Source organism: Plectropomus leopardus, chromosome 14, assembly GCF_008729295.1.
Source record: "Plectropomus leopardus isolate mb chromosome 14, YSFRI_Pleo_2.0, whole genome shotgun sequence".
Taxonomy (NCBI): Eukaryota; Metazoa; Chordata; class Actinopteri; order Perciformes; family Serranidae; genus Plectropomus; species Plectropomus leopardus.
Genome location: NC_056476.1, coordinates 6,460,197 through 6,481,989, shown reverse-complemented (window position 1 = coordinate 6,481,989; position 21,793 = coordinate 6,460,197). Strand labels below are relative to the sequence as shown.

General features: G+C 37.7%; 2 protein-coding genes across 5 annotated transcripts in view; both read left to right on the top strand.

The window, feature by feature from the left end:
- nin (ninein (GSK3B interacting protein)) overlaps positions 1–5,441 on the top strand; it is a 31,750-nt gene extending 26,309 nt beyond the window's left edge. For 3 of the 4 annotated variants that reach the window (XM_042501026.1, XM_042501025.1, XM_042501023.1), the window contains 2 exons: positions 3,723–3,836; positions 4,827–5,441. In XM_042501026.1, coding sequence (XP_042356960.1) covers positions 3,723–3,836; positions 4,827–5,042 — 330 coding nt within the window. In that variant the 3' untranslated portion in view covers positions 5,043–5,441. Of the gene's footprint in view, positions 1–1,590; positions 2,911–3,722; positions 3,837–4,826 lie in introns of those variants that run through there. The other variant, XM_042501027.1, reaches the window with a different exon arrangement.
- Positions 5,442–6,705: 1,264 nt separating this feature from the next.
- On the top strand, positions 6,706–19,893 carry sav1 (salvador family WW domain containing protein 1). Its single transcript, XM_042501229.1, has 5 exons — positions 6,706–7,014; positions 8,861–9,361; positions 14,024–14,294; positions 15,460–15,615; positions 18,265–19,893. The coding sequence occupies exons 1-5, from the start codon at positions 6,921–6,923 to the stop codon at positions 18,476–18,478; spliced, it is 1,236 nt and encodes a 411-aa protein (XP_042357163.1). The 5' UTR covers positions 6,706–6,920; the 3' UTR covers positions 18,479–19,893.
- Positions 19,894–21,793: the final 1,900 nt, after the last annotated feature.

Below are 21,793 nucleotides of genomic sequence, written 5' to 3'. Positions count from 1 at the left end.
TCCTCACCTCCTTATGTCATTTATGTGTTGTGTTTACTTTTTGGGTTTGGTGTTTAGTCTGTGGTGCCTGTGTGTTTCTGAACTCACCGTCTTTATTTAATTTTCCATCTCGGGACTGAAGTAGCTGCAGTGTTGTGATCTTCTGGGTGTGGCCCCGCGGGCTGTTTTTCCATTTGTCACCTTTTGTCACAGTCATGTCACACAAACCTCCACCTCTCCCCGACTAGATAGGTGTAGATTTTAAGTCATCCCTGTGTCAGTGTATTTTATTAGCATCTGACTTTTTATTGTTATTTTATCTGCAGCATGACACTACTAGTTATCACCAGGTTTACCATAAATGTACTGAAAGGAGAAGATGATCCCATGTAATATCATGTTTGTTTATACTACATATTTATGCTGTTTTATGTCATTTTAGTTGTTTTTTTATTTTTTACTTGATCTCTTGGGATTATTTAGATTAATGATCATATCCCTACCAATCAATCAAGGCCTATTTAATGTTCTGGGAGAAGTTTGACAATGACAATTAAATTAAATTAAATTAAATTAAATTAAATGAAACACAGCCTCACATAAATCTAAACAAAAATTTATAAATAATATAAAATAATCTTAACAAATATATGTCTGTTATATGTCTATGACATTGTATGTCAGATTGAGGTCACGAAAAAACTAATACATAGTTTCTTATCCGTATAAAGTATGATGCTTTTATCTATAGCAAGATATTTTTCTCTTAGTCTTGATGGCACATACTTTGAAGGGACACTCTAGCAATTTCATATGGCCAAATCTTTAATCACTGTACACGTGATTTTATATTACAGTAACAGTATATATCATGATAAAGAAACTGTTTGGCTACAAGGCTGAGTCATTTCTGAGGGCCTCGAGGTAGCTGAATTTGTGATATTATGCAAGAATCCAACCCTGATTTGATTTCACCCCAGCCTCCCGAATGCCCACTTCTCTCAAAACTCATAATTCAGCCTGTGAAAACACTTCTATAATGTTTTGAGACATTCATAACGAAGCATGCATTTAAAAACTGAGTAGTACTCTTTAAGAAGAATAAAATGCCCCTTAAACAATATAAATTTATAATATACACAGCTGTTATATGAAGTGGGATCTTATGGTAAATATACAGATATAGATATAGATATAGATATATGCAAGTACAATAATATTGTTTTTGTGCTAGTTTTATAAAGTTCATCAACTGGGGGTTACAGATGAATGAATGAGGTATTAGTAAATAAATATAAATGAATGCATACAGACTAAATATGTAATATAACCACATTTTTCAGCTCATTATGTGATTGGCTGTCCACACGTTCAGACCAAAGCAACAGCTAATCACTGATTGAATGATTATCTTTATGTTTTATGTCACAAGGCCATTCTTCATCACATTAAGGGAAGAATGGTGTATTGAAATGTTATTGTGAGCTGAAGTTTAAATTTTGTGGTTTTATTGTCTGTTTATCCATGTTTATTCATATCGTAGATATTAGGGTTTTAGGGTTAGAGGAGAGGGTCGAGCCGTGGTGAAGTGTACCTGCCTTTTCTCTCCAGGGGCCGATGCCGGAGCAGCGGGCGGCTCACGCAGACAGCTACCGGCGGATCGGTGGACTCTAACACCAGCGTCTTTCCTCGCTCTTCACTTTAGCCTCTTTGCTTCCTCTTCCTCTTCCTCTGCTGCGTTTGGAGCCAAATTCTGACTGCGGCACGTGATGCCGTCCGTTCTGCATCCTTATAGGAGATTGTAAACAAATGTGGTGCCTGATTCAAAGGGCATGAATGTGTAGTTGTATTCCTCTGCTGCTAGGTGGCAGGGAAACACAGACAAGGCTCCTTTCCCAATGGGATTTTATAAAATAGTGACACTGAAATTAAGGTTGTCTGACATGCCATATCAAATTTAACATCTACAAAAACACTTTGTTAAAAGGGTCCAATCCTTTTTTTTGTAGTTTGAATACAGGGAATGTTTCTAACGCAGGGTATATTTTCTGTTTGTTCTGTTATGCACTTGTGCTGTTTATTATTGTGTGAGACAGGGTATATAAACATCCTCAGAGGCTAAATCTTGTGTGACAGCTTGCCTTACGATCATCGAGGAGTGTTAAGTTGAGGCGAGGTTAGTGCCTAACAGCCCTCTGAGCCTTTTCCAACAATCAAGCAACCAGGTGACGTTACTGTCCGCGTCCAGTATGAGATTTCTCCATTAACTCTTTGGTTTTTTTGTTGTTTATGCCTGTGTTTCTTCTTTGACACTACCTATAGTTGAATGTTTCTTCAAACTACCTGTTTTTGTTGTTTGTGTGTCTGCTGCTGCTGCTGCTGCACAACCAAAGTGAATCATTCTGAGGGTTTTTTTCTGTTCAAACACGTCACACAACTTTGAATGTTTATCTGGTGTTTGTTGTTAGAAACCGAATCATTGTTTGTCCCCAGCAGTGACCTGTTAATGTCATATCTGTGCTTTGTTTTTTTGAGTCATTTAGTGAGTCTTGTTTTTTTTGCACCATGTATAGATTTAAATGTATTTTATTTGGTTTATTGTTTTGTTATTTATTTTAAAGGTAAAGTCAGGATTTTTTGAAGTGGGGTTATTTTAGGTTCTTATTATAGTCAGTGTATAACGTGCAGTAGATGGTGGTCAGCGCACCCCCAATTTGAAGACGCAGGAGTGCTGACACTGAAGCTAAACAATGTACTCCTGTGAACAGATCAGCAGCAAAACCTAAAAAAAATCCTTTTCAGTTAAAGTACACACTGTACTGAGAGTATTTTTACTGCTTTACTTTAACGATACACAGTCCGTTCTGACAGGGAGGCCATAAATGGCTCATTTTCTCATCTGTGCTCTTGTCAAAGCCACCAGACTCCATTGAAAAAAATGGTAATTTTACCTTGCTGAACACAGGAGCTGCTGGTCTACGGCTGCCTCGATCAGTTAGTTAGTTCGTGTTATTGCGTGACTTTGGTGAATCCGAACTGACAATTTCGGATGCCAAAGTCACACATTAACACAAACAAAATAACCTAGCAGAGTAGCAGTAAAACAGCAACTCTTGTGTTCTGTTAAGTAAAATCAGTGTTTTTTTAAATGGCGTCTGGCTTTGAAGAGAGCGACATAACATCAGTTCCCTGTTTTAAACCGCTGTCTGACAGCAAGGTACTGCAGTGAAAATATTTCAAATTACAGAGTACATTTGAATTGTAATGTGGCTAAAAACGTTTTGTTGCTGCTCCCATCCACAGCGTTACATTTCTCATCTCCTGTGTTAGTACTCGTGCCTGCTTCCATTAACTGGGGGTCTGCTGACCAGCAGCGATACTCCATGACTGACCGTAGATAAATACCTCACACAACCCCAATTCAAAAGATCCAAACTATCCTATTTATAGAATCAGTTTTTGTTTTATTTATGCTTTAATTTATTTTTGTAGAGGTATCTGGAATACAAGGCATAATTTTATACCTATTTATATTTTAATTTATTTTTTTTAGTGTATTGTCCTCTCTAGAAATGTACCATAATTCATTTTAATGCTGAAATCAAGACAAAATAAAGCATCTAGCTCATTAGAATGTGGTCTACATGTTTGATTTTTGATCAAAGGGAAGAAAATTCAAATTTCATCATCCTTTTATCGCATTTTCAGCAATGTGTTGATATCGCTCACTTTCTTCTCACCAGGATGAAAGAGAGAGGAAGATGAAGAATATGGAGGAGCGAATGAGGGAAATTGAACTGTCGCTGCATAACGTCAAACTGCTGCTCAGAGAGAAGGTTGCTCAGCTGAAAGACCAGGTCAGTTCAAAAAAATTATCAAAACAAAATAACAACAACAAAATAAAAATTCCCTGCATATAATTTTGATTGAGTGCAAAAATAATGATACATGGAAATATAAGTAGAAGAAAAAAAACACTGTAGGGAGTTCTGATTTCTTAGCAAAGTTGTGATTTACAATATTACAACCACAGTTTTAAAAGCTGATATTGATTTTTGAGTATTATAAAATCTGATAATGATACATGGACAAGTATTAATTTTGAACAAAACCACTCAAAGGGATATTGAATCCCTTTGAGTGGTTGTCATTAGTTGTCATTAGAGCTTATAAGAAACAAAACATTTTGGATAATGGGCCTTAATCAGGCTTTAAATTCATCGTGTGAATAAACATCTTTCTACTAAAGCCACAAATTCTAAAAACCAACCAAAACGGGAAAACCAAACCTCAAAACACCTGTGCCAAATATCCAAACAAAACAGCCACATCTAAAATTGATAAATCCATCCTGATCAAACGAAAATCACAGAGAACTTATCTAAATATTTAACAAGTGGAGCTTAAATCTTAAAGAAAACAATATCACAAAGGCCCTTTTTAAAAGAGGAAAAAAAACAACAAAATTGAAAAAGTGGAACTTTTCCAACAGGACGTCAAAGCATCACATGAATTAACAAATTATCAGAGTAAAGTCTAGATCTAGTAAGGTAAACGTCCTCTGAGGAGGTTGTCAAAGTTACCCTCTCATATTAAGATTAGATTTATTTGCATGGATGCTTCAGCTACAATGCTGCCAAAGCTAAATAATGTTTAATAAATACATAAGAAAACAGAATACCTTGTATTTGAAAAAGAAACCGTATTGGTTTCCAAATGACTGCAGACGTATCTTTAATTTCTTTGCATGTGCAATGTTTTTTATTCGGGGCTCTAGTAGTCGACATGAAATGAGATTAATTATTGAAAAATGAAAGCTTTCATCAACCACTTTCTGATTTTTCTAGCTGCACAAGAACGGCAAAGCGGACATGTTGATCAAAGACCTGTATGAGGAGAACACGCAGCTGCTGAGATCTCTGGAGAAGACGGAGCAGCGGCACAAAATCGCAGAGAAGAAGAACTACCTGCTGGAGGAGAAAATCTCCAGCCTGAACAAGATAGTGCGGGACCTCAACCCCTCGCCCCTCCTGTCACTGCCCTATCACTACAAATGCACATAACCTGGAGGAGGTACTCGGGACGTTAACAGCACTTGCAAAGCCTCATGCAAGTGTCCAAAGTCAACCATGAAGTGCACTGTTTATTTAACAGAAAGTCTTTTAAAATATAATTTTCATAGCTTGAACTCTTGTGCAACAGATGCAGTCAAATGCACAAGAAAATAAAAGATGTTTTATCTTGTTTAAGCCTAAAATTTAACTGTTAAATTTGCTGTATTTTTATTTTGTTCATTTTATTTTAAGCAATAATGAGCTGATGTTTTGTTGGAACCATGAAGAGCCAAATGTGAGGTTTAAAGAAAACATGGTATTCTACAGTAATTTATATTTTAAAATATATTTTTTAAAGCAGTAGCTGTTACTTATGAATTAGTTTTTACCATGACACTATAATTCTCTTTTTAGAGAGAGAAAGCAATACTGAAGTGCACTTTCTATAAGTGTTCTTGTGTCTGTGTTGTCAAAGAGATTAATGTGTTAATCTTGTCTCTCCTTTCCTTCTGACGCCTTTATGTAAAGAAAAAACAAAGCTGTCGGAGGTAAAATCATGTCAACAGAAGAGTCGAATAATCCGGTGACCTTTTCAAAGTGTTTGCTTTCACGTAGCGCTACCTGAAGTTACGACAGTGAATGTCAAGTGGAAATACTTTAAATACGTTTGATTAAGATCTATAAACTGATGCAATATGTAAAGTTTTGTACGTAAATATGTGCCATTATGAATGTTTTAGTTACAAATGAAGGACCTTGTGTTTATAATGAAGCAAAAGCACTAAAGCTGAAAACAGGGTAAAGTTTCACTTTTAAGGTGTAAATAAAAAACATGGATCATGTCTCATTTAATTTCTCACTGGATTAATTTTTGTCTGTGCTGCTGCAAGTATATTCTACTCAAATACTGCATTTGAATGAAATTTTAATGTATTTGTACATGCATATTTCTGTTATGTGTTATTTAATTCTTCTACTACATATATACATATTTACGTACATATATTCACATACATATTTTACTTTTTACTCCACTGTAGATATTTAATGAGTACATTTACTAATGATTTTTCATAATATTTTACACACACATATAAAAAATGATACCAAGCTCCACTTTGACCATCTATGATATTTAACTTTTTTTTAATTTTACTTGTTAACACGTGAACAATAATGATAAAATCCTGCAAAGTGTGTACTATGCTTTTGAAACTTTTATAATACATTTTAATATTTATGTACTTCAGTGTGGTATTGGTATTATTATTTGCTTATTTGCATATATATCTCCCCCACTCGATTTATATTAATGTATTACATTTTTTCCCACATCATTCTATATGTTTGTTTTTTAAAGTAATTTTCAGGTATTTTCTGGTACTTTTTGACTAATTTCTTGCAAATTTTTGGGTCATTGTTATCCTATGTTGCTCATTGCCTCCTTCCCATGTTTTTTTTTTTTTGAAAGAAATCAAGCCAATTTGCTCAGGTTTCAGGAGATTTAAGAATCAATCCACATGATGATATTTATTTTTTTCTTTCAGCTGTGTGTCATATCGATGAGTGATGAGTTACGTGTGTGTGTGTGTGTGTGTGTGTGTGTCTGCATACAGAGAGAGAGAGAGTTGGTAGATGGTGGGCAGGACTGTACAGTAACCATTCCCAGTGAGGACCAGTGGTGGGAGTGGATCTCTGCTCAGAGCGGACTGGACCGACTGGAGGAGGAAACACTCATCCAGCCGCTGGAGTTAGCTGGCTAACTGGCTGCTAGCTAATCTGAAGCTAAAATGTTTCCTCTCCGCGCTTCGCAAACTGAACGGGACGGTCGCGGGGTCGAAGAGTTGTGCCATGACGTTTGCTGTTGATGTTTCCGAGCCTTGAGTTATGCTCTCACGAAAGAAAAGTAAAAACGAAGCGTCGAAACCAGCAGAGGTACACGGGAAATATGTGAAGAAGGAAACGTCGCCGCTCCTCAGAAGTAAGCGCAACAAGTTAGCCTGCTAGCTCAGCGTTAGCACCAGTTAGCCTGCTAAGCGTCAGTTCACTTAAGTGCCAGAAAGTAGCAGGCTAACATTAGCAAACGGGGTGGAGTGAATGTGTAGAAACACAATCCTTTATTAATGTGTCTCACAAGCTTATAACCAGCTGTTTAATCTAGTTTTTATTCACCGTAAACAAACTGCTAACTTAGTTAAAAGTGCTAGCTAGCTAAACATACATCATCATCATAGCTACATTAACTTCAGCTGCAGAGTCAAAGGAAAGTTTGAGATAACGGTCACTACTCGGACTGAGAGCAAAAACACCAAACAACTAAATAAAACCCTTATTTTACTTTTTATTAACTGTATTTGAAACTTTTCTTGGCGCTACATTGAGTAGAATGATGACTAAAATTAAGATTTGTTGCTAGTTAGCTTGAATTGAGTTGTGTAAACAAAGTACATTTACTTAAGTATTTTACTACACTTGAGGTACTTGCACTATAATTGAGTATTTCTATTTTATGCTTCGTTATACTTCTACTCTACTTCATCGTGGGGGCACATATTGTACTTTTACTCCATCACATTCATTTGATAACTCTACATATTGTAATTATCCGTACAAATTATAATTAGCCATTAAATTATTTTGTATTTATATGAATTAAGCCATCCTGCAATATACACATTAATTTAAATTAGCTGAACCATCACCAACTGCAACATTAAAGGGATAAATAATACATCAATAATGATAATCCAATAATATGATATATATATTATTCCAAAAAGGCCTAAATTATACATTAGGAGTACTTTTACTTGTGGTGCTTTAAGCAGATTTTGATGCTAGTACTTTTACTCAAGTAAAGGTTTGAATGCAGCACTTTGACTTGCAACAGAATATTTTGCACTGTAGTATTTCTGTTTTTATTTATGTGAAAGATTTTAGTACTTCTTCCACCACTGCTTATATATTTAATGAATTTTGTAATCTGTTGTGGATTTGTTAAATTGTCCTCTAAATAGATACAGCAAAGTATTGTGATATTTGACTTTGTAATATTGTAGCGATGCACAGACCCTAAGAATTGATATTATTCACAGCAGGATCGGTTTGTTGACAGTCCCATTTTGCTGCATCAAAATTAATGATTGAAGTGAGCTGTACAGAAAGAAAACTTTATCTTAATAATTTGCACTAGATAGATTGCAGTCTATTTTAACACGTTTAGCACGTTGCAAATGTTTTAAAATTGCAATGAAATTGTCTCGTGTCTTAAGTATCGTGAATAAATATAGTATCATGAACCCTCTCGAGATTTCCATGCCAAGTAATTTTTGCATTTCATTTTCACTAAAAAAATAGATATAAATAAAATAAAAGTATGATGGTGTGATTTTTGCTGGAGTCTTTACCAAACCAGCATATTCTCTTATGTCTGGAATATGAATTGTAGGTTGGGGTGTCTCTGTAGCACCACAATGCTTTATTAGCTTTAATGGTATGTCTTGACTCATTTTACCTTTATCAAAAAAAAAATTGCACCTGTAATTTGGATATTGCAGTTGGTCTTTTTGCAATTTTAATAACATTTTGATTAACTTTGCAGCCCTTGTAAAAAGTACAATATTTCACAATAAAATGGAGCAGAGTTAATACTTATGTGTATTATAAATACCTTTCAAACTGTATGTAAGCTTAGTACGTGAGAAAAAAAAAACGAAAAAGGCTTTAGTACATGAGTAAGTTTTCTTGGTTAAACAATTGGTTGTACTACTTTGTTCTTGTTTCCACTGATATTGACAGTTGCTCTTGGTTTGTTTACCTGGTTGCAGATCTTATGCCCTCATTCATCCGTCATGGACCCACTATTCCCAGACGCACAGAGGTCCCTCTGCCAGACGTGGGGCCCTCTGCCTACCCTGTGGCACCCATCCGGGAGCCTGTGGTGTCCCGCAACAAGAGCTTTCTCCGCAACCCCGTGCAAAGGCCTCCTCATGAGGTGGCCCGAAGGGAGAGCCACCGAATGTCAGCACCTCCCTACCTGCCTCGCAGTCTGGGAGACCTGCCCCGCGAGTATGGAGGCTCCTCACAGTCCTTCCTCACAGACGTGAGCCCCATGTCCGAGAACGGAGATGCTGCGCGGTATTATTACCCCTCTGAACCTTACTATGACAACCAGCAGCACCAACAGCAGCAGCAGCATCAGCAACGCCAGCCCAGGAGGGTCCCGGACCGCTTTCCTGAGGACTATAGATACTATGAACACAATGAACACAACTTCCAAAGACTTCCACGACAACACACTCCCCCAGCTCCCAGCAGACCCCCTTCAGGTAAATTTGTTTTTTTCATTTCCATTTGACAGTCCTCATGGTTCCCATGGTGATGGAAAACCTGGAAAAGTCATGAGATTTCAAAATCAAGTTTTGGAATTAGCAAAAAATATTGAACGTTTTGAAAAAGTCATGTTATTTTGTCGTGCGTAATGAAGTTGTTAAAGTAATCTTCCTCGGATAACCTTCCACGCAACGAAACATCACATCAAATATATTTTCGGTAGCTGTCGATGTAACGTAGCTCCAGTATGCGTAGATGTGTGATGTTAAGTTTACCATCATGTGCGTTTCTTTATTTTCTCCCAGCGTTCTGTCTCTCCCTTCATGTACGGCAGCTAGCTGAAATCATGTTTGAAGAAGTTTTTAATCTGAAATGATTAAAAAAAACGCCAGGCAAGTAGGAAAAGAAAAAAAGTCTTGGAAAGGTCTTAAGATTTTATCCATGAAAATGTGTGGGAACTCAGAGTACTGGTTCATGTATTTTTTTTATTGGAAGTAAACAAGGGACAGGGACAAGAAATTGGCAGCTAAGAAAGAGTTCAAAATGTGACAAAGATCAGGAGATGAATTCTTGAGCTGCAAAAATGGTTTTGGAAAGTTCATGGCAGGAAGTTATATTCTCTTGAGGGACTAAAACTCTGTCTTTTCTAACAACTTTTTGTCTGCAAATTCTGAGGTTTGAAAGTGGAGCAGTGGTGGTTTAGGATGAGTGAAATCACACCAACAAGTCTAAAACATTTCAGATTTTCTTTTGGGGAAAACGTTGCCAGCTTTGGGGTCCAGAGAAAATGCTGCAGTTGAAGTAAAGTAGCTGCATGATTATGGATGGGTTCTGGATCATACAGAGGCCACTGTGAAAGGAATGCAAGCCTTTGATTGTCACTGAGGAGCTCATAAGAGCAACTTTATTTCAGTTTTCCTGAGGGATCAAATATTTTTAAAATTACTGCTCTACATTGTAAACATTAGCATGATGTAAGCATGTAATTTCCCCGAGATTAAATGTTTAGGGGGTCGCAGGAATTTTCCAACCCACTCCAAACGGTGGAGAACCTTTTATTATGTGGCTGACTTGTCAACAGCGTGTGTATGGTTTAGTATTATGTCAGTCCCGCCTATCGCATATCATGGAGCCTTGTTTGGAGTGAGGTTAAACAAGCATTAGGGGCTCGGCATTTTTCACCTCTCTGTTTGCTGATTCTTTCTGTCGGCAAACTAGCAATTTTCAGACCGCCCCAAGTCAAATGTCTCAGACTGCTCACTTCTATGAATCATCTGTGTACAGGCCACATTGTACACGTATAGTTAATGCACTAAGTGGTAAACAGAGTTGTTTTGAAGCTGTCGTCTACCTATAATCAGCTGAAGCTTCCTTTTTTTTTATTTTGAAGGAGCGTAATTTTTGTACTGTAAGAATTAAGGGTTGACGAATATTGTTTTTTCAGGGCCGATATTGATTATTAGTGCTGAATGATGACTGATATTTGGAAGCAATATGCATTTACAATAATTATATATTATCAATATCGGCCCTGAAAAAACAATATTCGTCAACCCTTAATTCTTACAGTACAAAAATTACGCTCCTTCAAAATAAAAAAAAAGGAAGCTTCAGCTGATTATAGGTAGACGACAGCTTCAAAACAACTCTGTTTACCACTTAGTGCATTAACTATACGTGTACAATGTGGCCTGTACACAGATGATTCATAGAAGTGTCTTTGCATGTTTTGCAGATGGCCTTCTGATGTTGGTTGAGTGTAATAAGCACACTTTTTTATTAATTAATTTTTATCAGCGATCATTAAAATAATTCCAACGGACATGTAACGTGATATCCGTGTTTTACGACTTTCACAGTATTTATGTGGCACCTGTACCTGCTTTTTAATAAAAAAGACTGGAAATCTGACATTTTACAATGTGGGTACTTAAAAGTAAATAAGATGCAGTTTGAAATGATATAATTTATATTTTTACGGCTTTGTATATTCATTTTTCATTTAGAAAATCTGTCTTTTATTGGTATTCTTTTCAAATAGAAATGGGTGAACATTGGTCGACAATCAATTCAAAAATATGGGTTATATGGCTTAAAAACTATTTTACAGACACCATCGGACACGGTGTAGTTTTACCATTTTTTTTTCCAGTCACACATAATCTTCATGAGCATTTATTGCACATAATAAGCATTTCATTTGTATTGTCTCCCACATTATCCTTTTGCCTTCTTTTACTGGAAACATTTTTTAAAGATGTGGTCATTGCGAAAGTAACTCAGTTTCTGGAAACTGAAGGGGAAAAAAACCTTTTTTTTTGCAGGAGAAATAGCTCTAACTTTTGGATGCAGAATAACATAAAGTCTATGTTCAAATACATTTTACACTGCTCCTATCTTTAGAAAAAGGTCTGGCTATTTTTTTAGGAAAAAAAGTGAACCATAATCAACTTAAGTATGTTTTTGAAATTCATACTTTTGATGATTACTGACTCGATCTCTTTCGTACAACCACTGCATCACCAGTTGTAAATATATTTGTTTATTCTCGACTATATCCAGTGAAATTCCTGCGATGCATTAAGCTGTAGGTCTGCAGCGAGCATGGCACTCTGCCATTTTTTCTGAGGAAAAGGGCAGGGATGATGATGATGATGATGATGATGATGAGGAGGTGGAGGAGTGCATTTCTGCGGAGCGCTCGCACATTCCGTCCCTTCACTCAGCGGCTGGCAGCGAGCTCCAGCTCTGTTGCTGTCACTCTCGTGCAGAATTTATCAGATTGTAGCTGCCATTTTGCTGAGATACTTTCATTCCCCGCGCATTCGGCTGTGTTTTCAGCCCGTCCTCGCTCCCTCCAGGCTCATTAGGTTTTGAGTCACGATAGCTCTCACTCATCCACACAGCTGTTGGCTCAACATTCCTCGCTGACATTATTCACTAGTAGAAGTGCAGGACCTGTTGAATGAAACCACTCTGCTGCTGTCTGCTCTTACAGAGAGCGTTTGGGAGTTCAGTGGTTTGGTCTCATCCGGTGAAAGCTCCAGTGTGTGTGTCTGGCCATGCAGAGATCTCTGCCTTCCTGTCCAAACCTAACAGCACTCCCATTTCCTGCTATTCATCAAGTGATGTCGTCAGAATAAGATGCTCTGTCACAACAGTCAAAGGGATCGATGACTGTACACAGTCCCTGCAGTACTTTAAAACTGCAACAGTCATGCTTTAAAAAGTTAGTAGTAGATGGTTCACATGTGGTCACACTGGGCCCAGATTTCTCCTTCGTCATTAGTTCAGGGTCCACATATTAGATACATTACCACATATTCAGTTATATTTGACAAAATGTAAATAATGTGGGTGTACAACACAATGGAATTGAATTGTTTTGTTTTTAAATTTGTTTTTCTTTTAAAATTTTGGGTATTTTTTTTTTTTTAATTTGAATGATTTTCTTTTTCACTAAATTTTTTGGCTTTTATTTTCACTTTTCAAATATCTGACGGTCCTTGAACTCATCATGTGGGACGAACACTTCATGCTTTTCCCCTGAGTCACTCAAGGAGGCTCAAGAAAAAAATATTTGTACCTTTGGGGAGGGTAAAAAAAAAAACCCAGACAGCCTGTTTTTTTTTCACTAACTTGACATGATCGTGAGTCACTTGCAGCCCATTCATAGTGGTCCTACGACCCACTTTTGGACCGCGACCCACCAGTTGGGAAGCACTGGTGTAGATGAACTGTGGTAAATTATGCTCCATCTAACCAATGCCTACATTTCCCTTCTCCCCCTACAGTGAAAGTGCACTGAATGATGTAACTTATGTCGTTTTGCAGAGTTTTGCTTGCTCTTTCTGCTGTTGCTCAAACTACAGGCTGCACTTATGTTTTTTCGTATTGCCCGCCAACAGCGCGTAAAAAGAATATATAGCTGATCAAGAGTTATCAGCCTCTCTCTCTTTCTCTCTACTGAAATCCAATCAAACAGATAAACTAGGCATCGTTGATTGAATATAAATCAAGATTTATATTGCTAAGCTGCTTATTTCTCTCCTAAAATATTTTTAGAAATGTATTTTAGTGCCCTGTTTAGCTGTAATAGTGGGGGCGCCATACTGCTTCCTGCAGTGAAAACAGAGGCAGAATAAAGAAACCAAAAAAACTAAGCAGTGCTGATTGAATCTAAACCAAGATTCTGTAACTGAGTTGCATATTTCTCGCTCCAAATGTTTTCAGAAACATATTTTAGCTTTCTGTTTAACTGTAATACGAGATAGCCCGCTGCCATTTTTTCCACTATTTTTTCTCTCGTAATGTAGCACCAATGTCAAAAGTATTTGCATCATTGTACTGCATAGATGGCTTAGTTTTATGTGAGGACTTCCGTTATGTCAGTAAAATACTTCTTTAGGTCGTGATTCATTGCCTTCCTCTCTAATCTCGCTCTGTATATTCAGTTGCCACATCAGAATGACCTTTGAAATGCTGTACATCCCTTTCCTTTAAATGAGTTTTTCCCACACAATGTTTTTAAGGAATTTCCTAAACTATTTCTTTTTTCCCAGCGGCGCTGTTAGCTGGCAGCTGCTCCGCTGTATGTTTGGTCAGATATCTCTCCCTCTCCCTCTACGTTCCTAAAAAGAAATGTTTGTTTTCCTCAGGCATAGGTCGAATACAGGCCAAGTCCCTCGGGAACCTCTCCAGTCTAGGGGGAGAGGACCTCCCCCTTCCGGCCGGCTGGACCGTTGACTGGACCATCCGTGGCAGGAAGTATTACATTGACCACAACACGAACACTACACACTGGAGCCACCCTCTGGAGAGGGAAGGGCTCCCTCCAGGCTGGGAAAAGGTGGAGTCGGCTGAGTTTGGGGTCTACTATGTGGATCACATCAACAAGAGGGCACAGTATCGACACCCCTGTGCTCCGAGGTACGTCATCAGAGTGAGAAGTGAAGATTATGTGTTTCACAAAACCACATTTTTTTACTTACATTTATTTTTTGGACATTTGATCCCTTCCTTAAAGCACTTAATACTCCCATTTCCTGGAACAATATATGGAAGTCCATTTCCGGCAGTGTGATTTCTCTATCAGTATCTCACGATATCGAATTAGTATCGAAAAATGAGTTAGTATCTCAAAATCATTTTCTAGTATCATAAAACAATAAGAAACTTTCTCAAAGTTGTGACAAACTTTCTTCAAATAATGAGACTTTTTCAAAACAGTGAAAAACTCAAACTAAGAAATTATCATAAAACAATGAGATATTCTCTTAAAACGCTGAAAAGAATCAATTAGTAGCTCAAAACAATCAATAGTATTTCTAAATACTGAGAAACTTCCTCAAAATAATGTGAAACTCTCAAAATAATGAATCAGTATTGTAAAAAGAGAAACTTGATTAAAATAATGACTTTTTTTGTCATTATGAGATTATGAGAAACCCTCAAAATAAAGAGAAACGTTCTCAAAATAATGAGTAGGTATCTCAAAATAATTACAGATTTTCTCAAAATAATGAGAAACTCTTAAAATAGTCACTTTGTATTGTAAAATAAATAGAACCTCTCCCTTAATAATGACTAATTATTAAAAAAAAATAATGACGTAGTATTTCAAAATAATAAATTAGTATTTAAAAATGAGTTAGTGTAAAATAATGACATTTCTTTTTATGGAAACAATGACTTCTTATCTTAAAATAATGAGAAACTTTCCCAGAATAATCCATTAGTACGTCAAACTGAGTCATGAAGTAATGAGAACCTTGCTCAAAATAATGAAAATCTTTATCAAAATCAGTTAAAATCTCAAAATAATGACTTAGTATTCTTTCTCATTTATTTTGAGACAACTCATTATGATGTCTTATAGCATCTTGTTTGTGTTTTTCTTTTTTTTCATTACACAGGCAGGAATTGGCTTTCATCACAATAAACTCACTACAAAATGTAGTTTTAATAAGTTTGAATTTTTTTCATCCACAAAAGGTTTGACCTCGGTTGACAGCACATTTTTTAAATTTTCCATATATTTTTGACACATATAAAAAAAAGGTATAAATACTATATAAGCTCTCTGTCTGTTCAGTGTGCCCCGCTATGATCAGCCTCCACCGTTGCCGCCTCCTGTGACCTATCAGCCGCGTCCTGCAGAGAGAAACCAGCCGGTGCTGGTGCCAGCCAACCCGTACCACACAGCGGAGATCCCAGACTGGCTGCAGGTCTACGCCCGTGCCCCACTCAAGTGAGTACGACTGTGACAGTCTTTAATATCATCATTACTTTTATAATAACAGCATCATTTTCATCATTTATTAGTCAGCCAATTATTTTCTTTCATGTTTGGTCTATAAAATTGCGTGTTTTATCACTAAATTGGATTTTTCAGATTCAGACTTTATTGTCCTCCGTGGAGGAAATTAGTTTTCAACATCTGTTCAAATAAACACTAAACACACAGACAAGTAAACACAAAAAATAAATCTGTTACATTATGACCAGATTATTTAAAGCAGTAATGGCCACGGCCCCAAAAATCTTTCCAAAGCATGTTTTTGGCAAATATGAAACGTTTTTAAGCTTCACAAAGGCTATATTTACTACAGGGCTGTTATATTGCACTGCATTATATTGCGCAGGTGTCACTTTTATTGCGTCTAACCCTGTAATTTATACTGCACATGCTTTTTCTCAGCAGGCATTTTGACTTGTCATAGTAAGAAAGGCACAGGCGTTTCTAATGATCCTGAAACTGAAGCGGCTAAATGCAATTCAGCCATGATTAATTCAATTACTCACACCTGCGTTTTTCCTACCAGGACACGTCAAAATGTTTTCTGTTGAACAAAGTTACTTTGTCCTACACCATGGGCCTAACAAGCACCAGAACACCAGGTGTGAGTCACAAGCTTTAACTTTTAACTTTTACATCATACTTTGGCTCACGCCTCACCTGTTCAGAGGCTTTTTATCGTAATTTATCGTAAGCATCTCATTCTAATGTTAAGCACATTTTGTGTATTCTCAAGGCCATAAACGTGTTGAATGTATTTACTACTTTATAAAACATTTGCAAAACCTTTTTTTTTTACTTTAGCATGCGTTTCTCTTCTCCTCCCGTTTAATGAAGTCGTTTATCTTTCAGTCATTCGTTGTCTGTAACCGCTTGCCCCCGTAAGGGTCGCGGGTTGGCTGGAGCTTATACCAGCTGTCGTTCTATCTTTGTCAACAAATATTGATATCTGTTACCACCGTCTGAAGTCAGATGAAATGTGAATAGTGTGTGTGGCTTCCTTTTGTGGGTTTTGGATAGAACAGCTAGACAGATAAACTGGCAAATATTAGCTTATTACAGATAAATTGGTATTTATGTATTTATCATTGGATGACGTAAGGCTTTTTTTGTTGTTTTTTGGTACGCCTTTTTTTTAATCGATAGTCTGATAAAAACTGTCATGCACAGAACCTTGTTTTTATTGTTCTATTAATTGCAAATAATGGAAATAAGTGGCATAATGTAATGGCACACTTGCTCCCTTGCTTCTCTCCACTGGAGTTTACAGCTTTAAGATGTCGCCTCTCTCTGCCTGACTTATGAAACGATAATGTGCCGCTATTAGACTTCACTCTGCTGCAAGTATCATCACTGCTGTTATGCATCTCTGGATAGGCTAACGTTGCCTTCTCTTTGTTGTGGAAGATTTCAAGAAGCACATTTCTTCCCTAATTTTAACTTCTTTTTCTGGCCGTCCGCCCTCTGCCCTGTTCTTCTCTCTTGTTGCTAAAACACGTGTTCATCACGTCACGCCTAACTTTCTTTACTGCTTCTTGGGCAAACGACTCGTTTGACAGATGCGAAAAACTTTGTTAATACAACGTCAGTTGTATTTAATTTCAGCGTGGGGCAATTTTAGATGAAAATTACAAACTTGGTGTGCAGAGGCTTTAGAGTTAGGTTTAAATCTTTTAGAAACAGTTTCACCATGACATAGTTTGTCCAGCAGAGAGAAAAATTAAGGATTTTGTATCTGTTTTTAAAATATGCGGTAGATATATCTTTAACTGATTGAACTTCCAAATATCAGTATCAGTTTCAGCTAGGTTTGGGTTGATTTCTAGTCTTGCCGGTCCAGTCCAGTTCATGAGGTGATGAGTTTGATTTTATGCAAACCAGCCAAACTAGCATTTGACATTATTGCAAACCTCAAAAGAGGTGGGAGGGGAAACAGCGGTGAGGAGACAACGCAGTACTCTCACAAGAAAAGTAAACATGCACCAATATGGTAACATCTTCGATTTGAGGCCAAAGAAAGAGGTGTCCTGAATGGCTGCTAGTGATTTGAAGCGGCGTTATGAGCGCAACTTTTACCAGACAACACGTCTTGAAAGTGCCACAATGTGCAATATGTGAGAAACTGCTGGTCTTTACGAAACCCCCTTATTTCACTACAAAAACCAGAATAAGGTGGCAGTTGACTGGAGGCGTCGCCAGGGAGCTGAAAGGTTCGGGTGAGCTAAATGACTATAATATTAAGCCAGGCTACCTGCTTTTCCAGTAAATATCAAAATAAAAGGTGTGTTTTCGTTATAAAAATTGCAAACGTAGGAAGATAACACTGTCATTATGTTCCACTCGGGAGCCGGTGCTGAGTCAAATGCGACTAGATCTAGTGCTAAAACTCAGTATATCAGTCCAGTTTTGCGTTTGACCAGAAATCAAACCAGTTTGAACATTTTCACACTAGCCAAGCACTCGTTTCAGCCTCAAAACTCCAGCTCAAGTCAGGCTATAGTGGGTAGAACAAGCTGTTCGAATAATACAGGCAGTCATTGTCATCCAACGCCTCACAAAGTACCTCTTAAAGGACCATAAATATCTTCCCTTTGACATCAGGTACGACCACATCTTGAAGTGGGAGTTGTTCCAGCTGGCAGACTTGGACACGTATCAGGGCATGCTGAAGCTGCTCTTCATGAAGGAGCTGGAACACATCGTCAAATCCTACGAGGCGTACCGGCAGGCGCTGCTGTCAGAGGTGGAGGCACGCAAACAGCGGCAGCAGTGGTACGCCCAGCAGCCCAACAAGAACTTCATTGGGAACATGTGATGTGTGTGTGAGCGCGGGGACGTCTCGCTGCCACGCCTCTCTGAGGTTTCCACAGTTTGGGAGCGGTCAGGGTTTTACTTTGAAATCGTGATTGACTCTTAATTGCCTCTTTACCAAACACATCTGTGCCTTCGCTTGATCCAAATATATCAGCCAGGAAGTCACATTGGCTGGGGGCCCCTCGTCCCCCCATGTGTGACACTCGATGTCTGAACGACCATGTGACTGAAAAACACTCCAATGAAGAAGAAGAACCGAAAATGTGCTGCATGTGGGGAGACTGCTTCTGGTGCCATTTACAGCCCTGAGAACTGATTGCTGTATGGATTTCTGTTTTTAAGACTTGAGGAGAACAGAGTCCGAAAAATGGCGGATATTTGTTCAAAAACATCCTGAGATTGTGCCTTTTTAATAAAGTAAAAGCAGCATTTTTACGATGTCTGCTCACGTCTTGTATACACCAGCTACTCCGTCATTTTTTCCTGCGGGGGAAAGTGACTGGCAGCTCCTTCTAATTTGTTTCTATATGAAATACTTCATGACTATTTTTTCCTTTGCTTTGATCATAAACTGAAACCGCACTCTTACATTAAAGTGTGCATTTTTCTTTTTTGTATGACATATCCTTCTAAGACAATCCACCAAAACTTTCACAGATATTTAAGTTTTGATATGAAACACGTCTTTATTTAAAAGACCTTTTGTTGGATGAAGCATCACATTTGATGCAGTGGTTTGAGCATCTCTTGGCTCTCGGCATTACTCTAAGTCAGGAATATTCTTGTGTGTGTGTGTGTGTGTGTGTGTATAATGAAACATAAATAAGCTACTGGAACTTTATAAAATCAGACGACACATTAAGTTTGCCAAACAAGTGCAATTTAACTTCTCCTTGTTTCATTCTTTCTGGATATTTCTCGCCTTGGTAATGCCTTATTTTTATGGACTGGCGCGTCTCTTCTGTGGAAGAAGTGCAGGTTCTTGGAAGCATATTTTACTGATCACTAATCAGTCATCTTAGGCCCCTCGTGGGATTCTCAGAAATGTTTTTTTAAGCTGGGAGTTTTGTCTACTCAAGAATAATGCTAGCTCCATTCAGTTCACTCGCCAGGGTCAAAAAGGCCAAATGACTTTCAAGATGTACCACAATTTTAACACTAAGATAAGGAAACAAAAGAGTTAATACAAATCCAGACATTTCTGAATGTCCTAAAAGGCTGCCTGATTAGTTAACAGTGGGGTATGTATTTCTAGAGAGCTGTGTTTCAGTGAGTCCTTAACTACGCAAGAAGGTCTCAATCACATCTTTTCAGAGCGGTGTCATCAGTTTGTACATATCTGATTTTGTGGATTGCAAATACAGGACAATAAGCAATAAAGTCTGCAGTGAAGAAAAATAAAACCTCTGACTGTGCCGTTGTTGCCGCTTGCTGCTGGTTCATTTTTACATAGAGCCTTAAACTGATATAATTTTGAAACTTCTGCTTACTGCCTAGTCGGCAGAAAAAAATGTTTGCACTGTAGGTTTCAGCAAATGACTAATAATTTACTATATAGCAGATATGTTGAAACTTAACGTTTTAGAACAATGTTGTTAACTAGTTGTACAAAAACACTTGGTCATGGTTAGAAAAAGATCATGTTTGGACTTATGGATTTCATGGCGTATCCTGTGGCACTAATGCAACATGAAAAGCAACAATCTCTATTAAAAAAAAACAACCAATATTTGTGATACTATCCTGGCAGGACATGCGGCATTGTCTCTGTTAGAAACAACTTTTTGTGCCACAATCTCTGCAAGAAACACAGCGATGTATTGGTAAAAATCAACACTTTTTGTTGCGCAGTCCCTGGTTGGAAAAAGGCAACAGATTGTGAACATAAGATTCACATTTGGCGAAAACGCAGAACATAGTAGCTTAAACAACAGCTGGTTTTGTTGTTTGTCGGTTGGCAACAGTGATCTGCAGGCTTGCAGGTGTTTTTTTGTCCACCATTTCCTCCTTCGGATGACAGTCAGCTCATTACTACGTCACTTGGGAAATGTTGTTATGATACATATTAAATGTACAAATGTAACATATTTGTGATTTGCAGAAACGTACAATGCCAACATTTCTTCTGGCGACTGGGCTGCCAATAAAACATTAATCTCACCTTTATGCTTAGATGTCATATTCTACATTTCAAAAAGTTAACTGAACTCTTGTGGGTTAAAAATAATCAGACACAAGCATTTTTTATGTTTTAAAACATGTCCGGAGGGAATCTGTAAAAAAAAATAGGTCAGTCTAGTTTTCATTCATTTGGTCCAACTTTATTAGTTATTTCCTTGAAACTGAAATTTTGCAATGCTTGTGTGCGGAAACCGAGCAGTGTCGACTTGGAAGAGGTTGATTCATTTGACCTTTCAGTGCACTGAGGCTCCCACGATGTCCGGACGTGATTTAAGTGTCGATGGGGGCAGCTTCAGGGATGAATGGTTAAATCCAAGAATAATGTGTTGTGATACATTTGTCTTTTTCTAACAGATAACATCTATTATGACTTAATTTTGCAATACAATGAAAACAAATGCTACTTTTCTGACTCACGAATGGCAACGAAGAAATGGGATTTCAAAACCTCACGAATCTTAAACTGGACTTAGATGGGTCTTTGTGTGAAGGCCTCACTCATGCTGATTATACCTTGTGGAAGACTCAAGAAGCCACTCTGCTGCAGTGCCTTTAAATTTCCAACCCTTGAGGTCAAACCTCAGTATAAACTTGCTAAATATGCATGACAGTGTTCCTGTACTGTCGATGACCAGAAAGAAGAAAAAAAAAAACATTTCGATGCTGCAGCTGTGTGTGATGCTTTACAGTGCGCTCTGTGATTCGGGGGTTAATCTCTGAGCTAAAAAACAATAACCACACAAATGTACAGTAACAGTCTACAAAGCCAAAGTATTCAAACACCGTACAAGCCTTTTGTTTACAAATGCAAGCTGGTTTAGAAACACAAAATAACGCCGGGGCCTGGCTTCCTTCACCATGCAACAGTTTTTTTCACAGATGATTCAACTTAAGTGTGTGAAGATGATGAAAGAGATGTGGAATGAGGATCCTTTTTTTTTTTTTTTTTTTTTTTTTTTTCCTAAAGCAGGCCCTCTGTCGCCCCGCCTAATAACAACTAGCTTTGATTCCTCAGTGGCCACAGAATAGCTACATTCCTCGGATTTGCTCGAACATTCAGAGAGAAACACAACAATGGTTTTCACCCACCACCTCTGCATCACAATGAAAAACGCTCTCTCCCCCTCAACCTCAA